Source organism: Aedes aegypti, chromosome 1 (assembly GCF_002204515.2).
Source record: "Aedes aegypti strain LVP_AGWG chromosome 1, AaegL5.0 Primary Assembly, whole genome shotgun sequence".
NCBI classification, from domain to species: Eukaryota; Metazoa; Arthropoda; class Insecta; order Diptera; family Culicidae; genus Aedes; species Aedes aegypti.
The window spans coordinates 5,703,994-5,718,145 of record NC_035107.1 but is presented as its reverse complement, the minus strand read 5'-3'; the positions used below and the strand labels follow the sequence as shown (position 1 = coordinate 5,718,145).

Sequence of the window (14,152 nt, the reverse complement as noted above, 5' to 3'; positions counted from 1 at the left end):
TCTGCGGAATACCATTGCTCAAAAAAATCCTTGTTATTTATCATAAGACCACCATCTGGAAAAATGGAAACTGCAATTGAAAGAGCAGACGGGAGCAGCTGGAATCACCTTCACTATTTTAAGAATACTATAATAGAAAACTGGTGCAAAAATCAGATAGGTGTTTTGAGGTGATTTTTTGTTTAGACTGTTTGAAGTTTTGGTTGCTTTTTCTTTTATAAACAAATTGCAAATCGCGACAGTTATATCATGACAGTTAACTGTGTTTTGTATTCAACTTACCTGGTTTCATGCTTTCCATATTGAATTCACTCCAAAAATTATCAGGGATAAACACTAATCACTTGGAAAGATGAATATTTATTACTTGAAATTATAGAAAACAGGCACAACCATGAAACTATCTAACAACTATGGCTGGTTTGGTCTTACAGTTGAGATTACGATGTTGCTTATACCCAAGCAACACTTTATAAACACTTATGAAAGGCATCCCGACTAGAGGCTTGTAACAAAAATGTAATAAAATTTTATCAGAATATGATATGCATATAATATTATGATATAATTTTGTTAGGCTTCGTTATGCACAGAACATATTAAAACAAAAATATAACATAGTGTGTTTTATTTCCCTTTAAGATATTTTTTTGTTCATTTTTAACAACTTTATAGCAAAATTAAATGGATACTTGTGCATTTCAGTAATATACAATATTATCGTATATCGAACAATATTATAATTTTGATATTTTGTATCAAACATTATAACTTGGTTTGATATGTTTTTGATATAATTAAAGCACATTATGTTATGTTTATGTTACTATTCAAACACTTTTTGATATAATTTTAGTTATTTTAACAACATCCTGCATCAAGTTTATAACAACCTATGTTCGAAAAAACCTTATAACAGAATAACATGTGCTGATATAATTTTGTTATGTACCCTTAATCGGGATGGCCTACTTGATTTGCTAAAAGAAAATAGTTGATTTTTTTTATATTTGTCCAAGGGACGCAGCACTGTGCGTCGCCCAAGGTTCTCCTTCCCTTTCGAAAAATCCGCACGATTATCTCTTAGAATGGGCTTAGGGCTGTCATCACAAAATGCACAAAAGCTGAACGCCAATACGAGCCATGTTTTACGTAATGTCGTTTTTTTTTATTGCAATTACAAGAGTTAAACATTTTCGTCTCCACATTTCATGTTTCGTTCGCATCTCCGACATTCCGTTGGCCACCCATATCGGGTGGTGAAATTCGGCGAACCTCCAATCATCATCACCAGAGCAGGTGAGTCTGCGATGTATGTGTGTATGTGTGTTATATGGTTGCCTGTGGATGAGTGTTGTTTTTTTTTCGGCTTTTCATGTTTTTTTTTTTCACTAATCAGAACAATTCAACGAGTTTTTTCAGAGTTATCTTCTTTCTCACGATCATCAAGTTTCATCTGTGTAATTCTATAATTTACTTAACATTCTCTGCTTGTTTGCTTTTAGTTACTTTTTATTCTTCTTTGATCATATATACACATAGTCATCGTGAGTTTAGTTCATCTGAACGCTTTTCCGTTTTTTTTTTACTTCTCTTTGCTCTAACCAAATGATCTCATTTTAATATAAAACTTGGGATTTTGTTTTAAGGCAGCTTTCTAATTCAATTACAATATATTTTTACTTTTATCTTTTCTTCTGTTTCGTCACATATTAGTAGAGAATTTTTCCGCTTTTGGTTGTAGTAAGTTTGAATTGAAATGAAAAGAAGAAGCTCTAGGACGCTCTAGGTAGTAGAACAATTCTACGTCATAGCTCGAAGGAAAGCGATTCAATTTTCTATCCACTACCAATCGATAAGTAGTTTGAGTAAATGAATGTCAATTCAGTTAAGTAGTGAAGAAGGGAGTAACTTTTTGTCATAATAGTTGCCATTATCTTGCTTTGATCTGTCCTTTATAATAACCTATACTTCATTTTATGCTCATTACATCGACCTTCGTCCAGTCGAGTGAGTGGGAACAATGACCGCATTCTATTACCATTATTATTGTTTCGTTTGACTGTTAGGTGGATATGATGTATGTTTGGGTGGATGGCCTTTGGGGTAGGGGAGGGGTTGGTTTGTAAAATTTTGGCACGAATATCAAGTCGGTTCTCTTCAATGAAAACAAACAAAGGCGTCTTGGTATATCGATACTTGCTTCAGAGGGGGGGGGGGTCGAATTCTGTTTCGGAATTCCTACCTGGCGTGAGATGATTCCGAGCGCGAACAAAGCCGGATGCAACTTCTTAACTCTTCCTTAATTTGCACTATTTATATACTAATAAAAACAAAGAAAAATGGTGTCAGCGCTTGCACTTGGGGACCTAATCTTTTTGTGAGGAGGGATGAGTGAGTTAGGATTGAAGTCGTTAAAAACCATAACTTTAATTACTTATTCGGTTATTTTTTTAAAAACAATGTTACATATTTCGAGTTTATTGTATTTTGTTGTTTAATGCTAGGCGAGTTAGTTCACGTTCACTTTTTTGTGTTTGTCTCTTACGATGACTGGTTATTGAGAGATATAGAGAGTGTTGAGAGGGGTTTGAGTCAGTACAGGGGCGGGGGAAATACGTTGATGATTGTCCAAAATTAGACTAACAACACTTTTTGCTTTGATTTTGCGTATGATGAGGTGACTGCGCATATGCTTATAAATGCCGTTGGATACTTTCCAAAAAACCGATGCATATCTAGTCTAGTTGTGAATATTTTCCTGAAAGCTTTTCGACCAATGGGCGGGGTTCTGAAATGGGGAGGGCCTACGTAGGATTCACGAGCTTTCGCGAATGATTTCTGAACTTTTAATAGATTTGTTTTATTATACATTTTCTTCATTTCATTTTCAATGTTTGCAGTGTTTTAATATAGTTTAATCCGGTTCTCATTTTAGATATATAATTTATATATGCGTTTCTTTTATATAAATATATTGATTTAATAAACATTCATTAATAAGTAATAAGCTTATTATTTTCGAACAAAATAATTTAAATAAATGTCCATATTTAATGCAAATTTTCCTCTTAAAAATCTTACTCACCTTACGCTCGTACTCGTATCAATATATAATATATAATTTAAAAATAATAATAAACAACAACATGTTTACACTTTGTTTTCTTCAGTTTTTTTTTCTTGCATTTCATTTACCGCTAGCAGCCAAATTGCTATATTGATTTGATGCACAACTGCGCGCAACTACTTCCCCGAAAATGTTTTTAATCACATTGGGGTCCTATTAAACAAGTGTGAATGACTAATGGTGTGTAAGTGTGTGTATGTGTTTGTGAGTGTAAGTTCTTTCGTGAGACAGAATGTACGTGTGCCTTCACCATTCACCACCATTTTTGTTTCCTATCTCTCTTTCTTAAGTAATAGTTGTTCTTCTTTCTCCGGGCCCTACTAATCCGTTGCATTTTTCTCAGGGTTACCGTCAATGGTGATAGCCGGAGCGGGAAACGGGCCGGGCGCGCATATTTGGTGGCAGCGTCCACGTGATATTCGCTTGAGGTCATAGAGATTCCTTGGACGGTACCCAGATAGTGGGACCACTCTGGGACCAGATTACGTTCTTCACCTTGCTGTAGATCTCCTCGATGGTATCGCCTTGGACGAGTGCTGCACGATGCGATGGGACGGCAAAAAAAAAGAGAGAAAACCACACATGTATGAACCACGGGGAATCAGGGTTATCAGGGTTACCGATGGCTTCCATCCTTAAATTAGGCCATTCATACTTTCATACTTGATTTTTACTTTCTTGTTTTTCGTGTAAGTAGCAACGTTTGATTTACTTCTTCATAGAGGTTTCACAAAGTATTGACAGTGTGTAAGCAGTTGACTTAACAGAGATGGCGAGTTATGGATTTTTTTGAATTGCTGAAGATTATTTAAAGAGGAGTTAAAGCGATTCAAACTTAGAGGATTACCAAATTACTTGAAGGCATTCAAGAGCTTCACAAGCGCTCTCGAAGAATCCAACACATCTTATATAGATTTTTGTATAAAAGACATTGAATAAGGTACCGCGGGGTAAGTGGGTAAATGGGGTAAGTGAAAACAATTGATATATTTTACTGAATATGTGAATTAACGTTTTAAACTCATGCGTAAACCTTTGAGGCCATTCAGAACATTACGATAGGTAAGAGATTTCTGAGATTTTTCAGCCATTTTTGCATAATAGAGCGAAAAATTGTTAGCCTCACGGTGCTCCAATTACCGTTATTATCAAATAAAATATACCATTCAAACGGCAGTCAGCAGTTGATTCCTGACGTTGTTCTGCCCCTCTGGGCCGATTTTGAAAAAAATCCTTAGTCAGAATTTTGAGTTACGCCCTTTTGAAGTTTATATGATAGAAATCACATAAAATATGCCATTTTTACTTGTTTAAACAAAGATATTATACAAAAAAATGTAGTTTTGATTTTTTATCTGGTTTTATATATTTAAAAAACACATTTTTCTAAAAAAAAATCTAGACCGACATTTGAAAAGGGCCAATGTTTTCTTTAGTTATTACTAATCAACCAATACACGAACAATTATATCTAACAATCTAACGCCCGATAGTGATTTTAGGAAATTGTCCAAAGCATTCGAATATGAATGAATAATTCTTGAACAGGATATGCAGATACGCCCTTTTGAAGTGTATGGAAAGAATATTGCATGGTGAATTCCGTTTCATCTATAATCAACGGTTAGTTGCATACATAATAATTACAGCTTTGCGGTTGTTCTTATTTCATTCAATTTAGCAAGTTGCATAAAATTTACACGTACATATATTGTCTAGATTGACATTATAAAAGGGCCAAAGTATAATTGAAATATATACACATCAATAAAGCTGAACATCCCAAGTTGATCGCAACATTCGTACATAACATATCTGTATCTACATAATTCTATATTCTATTCAATTCTATTTAATTCTTTTCTATTCTAATCTGTTCTATTCTATTCAATTCTACTCTACTTAAATTTATTCTATTTTGATCCACCCTACTTGTTCTTATACATATTTTTACAAATGCCAATGTTGTAATCAACAACTGCAAGCAAAGGAATTGAACGGTACACTTTCGATGTTTGTTCGACTTTATAGCGCTGACAGGTCTGTAAAACAGCGCTATGCACAGACTCCGACGCCAGCTCATTATGTCAGCCTAGTCCTCGACCAGTCGCATTGCTGAAGTCTTTTACATGAAACTTGGTGATATGATATTTCGAAGATTTTGTCAGTCTCTACTCTTCCCAGCTCTCGCTTGTTCAAATTGCCTATAAAACAAGGATCCAGCTCAAATGAAAAGCATTTAATACAAAATGCTTCAGTTCCTTAAAATACATAAAAACTATCATACATAAGTTGAAACCCTTATTTGAACTTACTGTGAAATAATAATTCAAATCTTAAGTTTTATGGATCATATGAGAAGCACGCATTAGGAGTCATAATCTGTGCATAGCATTTTTTACAGAGCTGGGAGCGCTAAAAAGCCGTACAAATATCGAAAGTGTACCGTTCAAATCTTTGGCGCGCAGTTGTTCATTAATAGTGTCCATTTGTAAAAATATGTATAAGAACAAGTAGGGTGGATCACAGTAGAATAAATTAAAGTAGAGTAAAATTGAATAGAATAGAACAGATTAGAATAGAAAAGAATTAAATAAGATTGAATAGAATACAGATGTATAATATAGATACAGATAAGTGATGTTCGAGTGTTTCGGTCAACATTGACACAGTCATTGTTCAGCTTTATTGAAATGTGTATATTTCAATTATACTTTGGTCCTTTTTCAATGTCAGTATAGACAAAATGTGTATGTGTAAATTTGGAATCGTTCAAATATTACGTAACGAAGGGGTTCGGTGTTACGGTTCATACATTTTCCATACAAAAGCTGTAATGTGGGGGAGGAAAGGGGGTCTCAAATTGGAAAATTCTGCGTTACATTATATTTGAATCATTCCTTATATGCAACTTGCTAAATTGAATGAAATAAGAACAACCGCAAAATTGTAATGATTATGTATGCACCTAGCTAACCGTTGATTATAGATGGAGCAGAATCCACCATATTCCATATTCCATATTCTTTCCATACATTTCAAAAGGCGTATCTGCATATCCTGTCTAAGAATTTTTCATACAAATTTGAATTTCCTAAAATCACTACCAGGCGTTAATTTGGTAGATATCATTTTTCTTGTATTAGCTTATTAGTAATAACTAAACATAGCATTGGCCCTTTTCAAATGTAGGTCGAGGAAAATTTTAGAAAAATGTATTTTTTAATATCTTAAACTATATTTAAAATAAAAGCTACAAAATTTTATTATAATTTCTTTGTTTAAACAAGTTAAAGTGGCATATTTCGTGTGATTTCTATCGGATAAACTTCAAAAGGGCGTAACTCTAAATTCTGACCAAGGATTTTTTTCAAAATCGGCCCAGAGGTGCAGAACAACGTCAGGAATCAACTGCTGACTGCCGTTTGAATGGTATATTTTATTTGATAATAACGGTAATTGGAGCACCGTGTAACCTGTCAACTGTTACTCCGTAACAAGTTGGCAGCGTACAATCTTATTTTAATATTTTCAGTGGAAAAAAGTTGCGGAAATAATTTCCTGTACAACTTCTTAGTTTTCCTCTGTGACAGTTTCAAACTGCCATAAAAAAAGGTTTAGAATTAATTCGACGTAGACCTAAAAATGACTAAATTTAAGCACCGTCAATTTTCTAATCAGGTGGGGCAAGTGAAAAGTTTATCATTAGAGATTGAATTTGAGTTTTTCAACTTAAGTAGCCATAAGTAAACATGATTCGCAATTATCATAGAAAACATTACGTGCTGATAATTCAAGAAACACTATACTCAAGTGTTAAAATCTATTAGAAATCATGGAACTTCTCTAAAAGATGTTGCCAAACATTACAATATTAATATGTCTACTTCGGGCAGCCAATTAAAAGGAAGACGTTGACTGAAAAGTTGCAATATTAGAGAACACACGGAAATCTCGTGGAATGTCTATGTAAAGCTAGTTCAAAACATAAAAATGGGATATAGGTCTATCCACATAAAAAAGATTCTAAATACGTTATTGAAGGATTCCGTTTGATTTCTCCCGAAGAGTTATCCGACGTCATATCCGACTTTCTCAAAAACAAATAACGAGCGGTGGGAATTATACAGAGCAGAAATGCAATTGCTGTCCTATAATGTAAGAACTAACATTGGAAATGTTGCAGTTATAATGTTGTCGAATCATTTCAACTAACATAACTGCACAGAAGAAAATTCAAGTGAAAAGAATAACATTTTCTTTGTTTACATGTTACTTATGTTATTGTTCATTGGGAAGCCTTAACAAATGTTAAAGCTTATAGAAATCGTGGATATAACTGTTTATTTTTGAATTTATTATTCAAAACGGTAAACTTTTCACTTGCCCCACTTTTGGGGCAAATGAAAAGTAAAGAGACATTTTTCAAAAACTTTTTCTGTATTTTTTTCTTTAATTTTTCATAAAAATCAATTTTAGCATGCTGCTTATATTTGGTGGGAGTCAAGCTAAAAAATATACACGACCTCATTTGTTTCAATTTAAAGTCTCTAGAATTTGAAGAATCTCAACTATGCGAATTCCATTACCCACTTGCCCCACGGTACCTTAGCCCTTTTATATGTTTCGGTCTTTCGTAACTCGGCCTTTTGTGATTTGGTTTGACGTGATTCGGCCTTTTGCAAGCAGTTTATCAACAGCCCTTTACAGCTCATGCCAATCGGCTGTTATGCCGAATGGAAATTATGTCACACGACCGTTATGCCAAATGACATTACGCCAAATAGCTATTATGCCAAATGACATTATGCCAAACGGGAAAGACCCGTTTGGTCTGGGTCTTCCAATAATTCTTCCAGTAATTTCCATAGGAATTGCTTTACAGATTCTTCCAGAAAACTCTTCAGCGATGAATCCAAGCATTCTTCCAGGAATTGCTTCAGGGATTCCTACATAATTTTCTCTAGCAATTCCTACAGAAATACCTGCACAGATTTCTTCCAGAAGTTCAAACAGTGATTCTACTCTAATAGTGATTTCTCCAAAGATTCGTCAGGGAATCCACAAGAAATACTTCAACAAAATTCACCAAATTTTCCTCCACGGAATTACATCAGGAATTTCTTTAGATATTCCGCTGCATTTTTTTTTTTCGAGAGAGATTTCTCCAGGAATTCTTTCGGGGATACTCCTAGGGAATCTAATGTTCCTCCTAATATACCTGAAGAGGCCCACAAGGCATTCCTCATGTGATTTTTTTCATAAATTATTTCAAGAATCTATCAGAAATTCTTCCGAGAATTCCTAAAGAAATTTACCCATCAAATCCTCCAAGAATTCTTTCAAATATTTCTTGCAGGATTTCCTCAAAGGGATCCATTAACCTTAGACAATCCTTTAGGAACTCCTTCATGGATTGCTTTAAGTTCAAGGATATATTTAGGAATTTCTCCAGGGAATTCTCTGTGAATTTCTTCAGCGATTTCTATGGCGATTCCTCCTAGAATTAAAAAAAAACTGCTCCACGGATTTTTTTCAGAAATTTTACAAAAATTTCAGGGATGGCATCCAGAGAAATGCTTTCTACATCATTTCAAGAGATATGCCTCCAGGGATTTCACTAATATTTCCTCAGAGGGTTAAATCTGAGGAAATATTAGTGAAATCCCTGGAGGCATATCTCTTGAAATGATGTAGAAGATTTCTGATGGGTTATCTAGAGTAGGGAATTCAAGTAATATCTGGTGGAAAATTTTACAGAATGAACCTGATCATTATTTCTAGAAGAACCACATCATACCCTTGGAATGTTTAGTGTTGTGTGCCGATTTTGACGAAAGAGCATAACATGATTGAAAGATGGAAGCAGAGCCACAATAAACACCTGAATAGCACAATATCAAGACATAGCCACGTCAGTAGGAAGGACGAGGTTTTGGGAGTTTTAGAAATTGTTGAATTGGATAAGAGTTACACTTCGGACCGAATGTGGTAAAAAATTGCCATCGAACCAGTCCACAAGACATTGCCAAAAGCTGGCTATCAACGACTCAGCCTGATATCCTCAGGAGCTCCTGTTGCTATGAAGGCAACATGCATTTATGTATTATGAAATCATTCGCACTTACCTGTGAAATATTCACCGAATTCATGCTCCATTTTGAGTGCCCTCTCGTAAGTCTTTTTGGCCTGTTCTTCAGTCATCCTTCGGTTCATTTCCCTACGAGAGAAAAAAAAAACAAAAAAAGACGTATAAGAATCCATCACACCCCAAGCTACCCCAATCCGAAACCTACATGATCGATTCCACCGATTTCGGCTTGATGAATACCGCAATGGGGAAGAGTTGCGCCACCTGCAATCGCTTGATCGCATTGCCCGACACGTCCAAAATGCAGTGTTTGCCCTTCTCCGCCACCTCACGAACCGATGCCACCGAGGTGCCGTACAGGTTGTCATTGTACTGGCCCGCCTCGATGAACAGATGGTTCTGGATGTCCTTCTCCATCTGTTCCCGGGACGCCACGAAGTGATAGTCCCGACCGTCGACCTCGTAGTCACGTTTCGGTCTTGTGGTATCTGCAATTGAACTCATACGGTAAGTGATAGGCGTTCGTACAGTGGATTCGATTCAACTTACGAGGAACGCAAGACCCAAACTTGTTCGGGTACTCCGAAATGAGGTCATCGTTGATACGGTCCTTCAGCGGGCCCAAGATAATCACCGGTCGGGTGTAGCTGATCTGCAAGCGTTGGACCGACTCGTACGAAAGGATGTTCTCCTCGGCTGCAGTAGGAGAAAATCAGAAAAAAAACGACCCAAAACTGAGTTTAAACGATTCTTAGAACAAAGACACGGCAAGCAAAGTCCTTCACGCGCCACGAAAACCGTTAAACTGCTCAAGTGAACCAAAGGCATTCCCATTGCGGTGCGATTAGCGGAATTTGAACCCGAGTGCGAATTTGGAAACGACAATGCAGGGTAAAACGGACTTGACGCTCCGTCTGCGATGCTTTGTTGGGGAATTTAGTGCATAAAAGGAGAATTTGACACTGAAAAGAACATCAATTTGAACCGGATAGGATCTAGAACACAGTCATTAGGAGTTGTTGAGCAGTTTAATGAATTTAAGTAGGCGATAAGAACAACAACATTGATTATAAATTGGAAACGTGAGCCATCTCATTTTGGGGATGCAATGCCTTGCTATGTTAAGACAACAATAAAAAGAGTTTGGGGGTTTTACATACATTCCTTCAGTGATGAGAGGGGGACAAGGGGACGATTAGATACGTGATAATTAGACGGCTGAACATAAAACTTTATGTAGAGTTTTAGATTGATTTACGACAAATGAATTATTTAACTCGAGTAATAGTAGATTTTCATTAGATAGTTGTGTTACAACTTCTGCAGTTCAAGCAGAATATCTTTCAATCATTTCTCTTTGTATTACAAAGTTTGTAAGTTTTTTAGGCTTTTATACTTGAATTTTGTTTTATACCAACCTTTCTATACCTTTCTATCAGCTAAAAAAGCCCTAAAAATCGACGTGCGTCCGAATGAGTTATATCATTTTTGTCTAACGGGGAAATATTGCTTGACGGAATAACCCCGTAGGCTTCTAGTGGAGAGTGTGAAAATATCCTTTAACCTCTTCAGGGCGAATGGGCAAAGACTAACATATAAAAAGGGTGAAAAACCATTTTCAAACTGAAGCTTATCCCATCTATCTACCCTCAGATGCCTTTCAACAAGTTTTGCATTCATTGATATCTCATCTACTAATTATAAAAATAGTTTAGAAATTGAGTGAAGTATTCATGAAGGGGACGGGTGAAGCTTTGCTTAACAAAGGTAAGAAGTTGCTTCATCCCTTTCACGACCAAGCGTAAATTTGGTGTCGCCTTAGCATGTTTAAAGGCAGCGTCAACTACGTCGTAGCCTTGAAGTAGTTAATTAAACAAATAATTCTACAAAGTAGACTAGTTTACTCTATCATGTAATGCGCAATACGAAATCTAATTCATTATTGGTGCAACTACGTATAAAGTTTAGACATCGATAAAAGCGTCTCGATCAACAAAATAGCGATATACACCCGATTCTGTTTTTGCACGGATTTTTTTTTACACGGCCGTGCAAAAAAAGTTTTCATACAAAATTTTTCACCAAAACCTTATTTTTGCATGAAACGTCGAGAATTAGTGTTACTTTTTTGCACGGTTTTTGAAATTTTGAACTGAAAACTTTTTTTGCACAGTACGCATCCCCCGTGCAAAAACAGAATCGGGTGTACATAGGAAATGAATCGATGCTTGCGAATCACTCTAATCTTAAACTTAACCTTCCAGTCGTCGCGCGGTTTGCCACCGTCAGAACCACCACGCTGCTGTTGTGAACGAAAAGCGAGGTTTTTTCAGCGGTGTTGTACAAAATACAACAGCGCGACGACTGAAGTGTTAACAATATCTCAGATTTTAAGATGGTATCTCAAATATAAAAACCCTGTTTAAATTTGCCATCGTTATCTAGTTGTATTGTTTCACGAAACATGTGAAAAATTCAGAAAACTAGAAGAATTTGGAACAATCGTTCGAAAGGTGGCTGATGGAAATTTCGGCACTGTTTGTCTGTAGTTTTTGCTATATAGAAGCTAGATTCGATGCGAATGTTCAATGGTCGATTTATCGTTTGGTAGTACAGTCAGGGGATTTTGTTAAACGGTTAATGTCGAAATAACGCCTTATTTATGGTTTATCGATCACTTTCGAGGCAATTTTGCAATAATTCACGCAAAGCATGTTGTTTGTAGTCTTACAAAAATCTGGCACAGTATCCGGTAAAAATCATGCCAACATTGCCTGAGGATTTCTTAAAGTATATTATCAGGATTCTGTCAACAGAAATCTTCACAAGAATCTGCCGACGATTTAAAAAGAAATCCTTCACATATCCCGCCAGCAAGGTAACAAAGATATTGCAATTATTCAGCTCGAGATCACGATTTCAGATTAAAATCTAATCAGCACAAAATAAAAAAAAATCAACAAAGGAACATTCAAGGAAGATCTTCCAAAGAGTTCGTCAAGTATATCGACTAGTATCCCTTTATAGGTTACATAAAGCTTCTGCCAAACAATTTATTACACTGAAACCAAACTGCATGATTTTAATTCAATTATAGAGTGACTTATTGTATTTTCGGCAGCTTTGTCCTCTTCGTCACGAAATAGTTTCTAAAAGATATTGGGATCAAAACTTGCATCTATACTTTTGGCGCTTAAACGCATCTTACTGCCGAATTTCAGAAGATTTAACAGACCGAAACCCCCTATGACGAAGAGAACAAAACGATAAATAATACGCAAATTTCCCTAAATTAAAATCATACTATGGACCTCGTAGCCGTGCGCTTAGTGTCCTCAGACATTTAGGCACATCGTGTCATGGGGTATGGGTTCGATTTCCGGTTCAACCAATAATACTTTTTTTGAGGATTTTTTCTTGGCTGTGCCGTCAAGCAAGCTTGTCCGATATCTAGTGTTACAGTCTGAACATCTAAACTGGCTGCAGACGATGTCCGTATCTTTCAATAAAACCGTGCTGCGAATGCAATAATACGAAACCCCATGCGAGAACTGCTTTAAAGTTAATTCAGTGCAATATATTTACCCCTCTATTAGCAGCATCATTTTTTCGCCGCAAAAAAATGTTTAACTCGCAACATTATTTTTATTTTCGATTTTATTGCACCATTTTTTTACAAGTTCTCAAAAAAAATATCTATACAGTAATGACCCGATTTTTTTTGTATCGGTTTTGATTATTGGTCGTCTGAATCCGGAGATACAGTCTACTAACTCGATATTGAAGGGACCATCGAGTTACAGAACACAAAAACAGTGCAACTGAGATCCAAGGGACCATCGAGTTAACCATGAAAACCAACTTTTACTATGGTTCTACAACTTGATATCGAGATACGGAATATCGAGTAAGGGTGAGTTAACTGTATTTCAAAATTCCTTGGAGAACCGACGCGTACTCATAACATAACGTAAATATCTCTCATACTACAACTTTTTTCTCATGTTCTGTAATTCGCTTTTCAAAATTACACTTCAATGAGAGTCTGTTGTGAAAAATATGAAACAAACCGATGCAACCGTTTTCGAGTAATGAGTTTTTATGGTATTGGTACCAGAAGACATCATATTGCAATTTTTAGACTTCTTGCAGACAACCGATTTGTATGATTTTTTTCAGAGAAACTCATTGTAATCAAACATTGTATTGCCCACATTTTATTTTATTGTTTTGATAAATTGACTAAAATAAAACGGGAAGTGACAAACACACATAACATTCGGATTTATTTCACCGTACGGCACAATAGCCTTCAATTCTAATATTTACATACTCTTTCCGGAACCTTGATACTCGGCTCTTTGGGGTGGAAAGGTAGTAGGAAATCATATGAGACATACCTGCAACATTTGCAACATATCTCGATCTAATCGAGATGATTTGGAGGATTGGGTTTATCGGAATTTGTCTGGAATGTTAAGAGCTGCCAAGATGTGAACTACTGGATACTACAGTCAAATCATTACCATTACTCGATATTGAAGGAATCATTGAATTATTCAAATATCGAGTAAAAGAATACAAAAACAGTTCAACTGCGACCCATCAACAGAGACCATCGAGTTGACCATGAAAACCAATTTTTACTACGGTTCTCTAACTACATATCGAGATACGGAGTATAGAGTAAGGGAAAGTTGGCTGCAGATACGGAATTCTGCCATCAGGTGGCGCTATTGAACATGAAATTTTTCAAACGCAGATATTTTAGAACCCGATTACTTTCAATAGGTGAAAGTGACATGCGATGAACTAAAATGTTTGGAAATTTGTCAGCAGGTAGCGTGAGCAAAAAATGTTTTGAAATTCAGGAACCTGCTTGAAATTTTTGCAATTCATATATTTAGGTACCATACGGCGGATTGAGAAAA

The 14,152-nt window shown here is 35.9% G+C and overlaps 1 protein-coding gene across 15 annotated transcripts in view; it reads right to left on the bottom strand.

Moving 5' to 3' along the window:
* Positions 1-1,142: 1,142 nt before the first annotated feature.
* LOC23687408 (disks large 1 tumor suppressor protein) overlaps positions 1,143-14,152 on the bottom strand; it is a 181,970-nt gene continuing 168,960 nt past the window's right edge. For all 15 annotated transcript variants that reach the window (XM_021838808.1, XM_021838806.1, XM_021838810.1 and 12 more), the window contains 4 exons: positions 9,771-9,917; positions 9,427-9,709; positions 9,259-9,350; positions 1,143-3,666 (listed from right to left, as the gene is read on the bottom strand). In XM_021838808.1, coding sequence (XP_021694500.1) covers positions 3,560-3,666; positions 9,259-9,350; positions 9,427-9,709; positions 9,771-9,917 — 629 coding nt within the window. In that variant the 3' untranslated portion in view covers positions 1,143-3,559. The remainder of the gene's footprint in view (positions 3,667-9,258; positions 9,351-9,426; positions 9,710-9,770; positions 9,918-14,152) is intronic.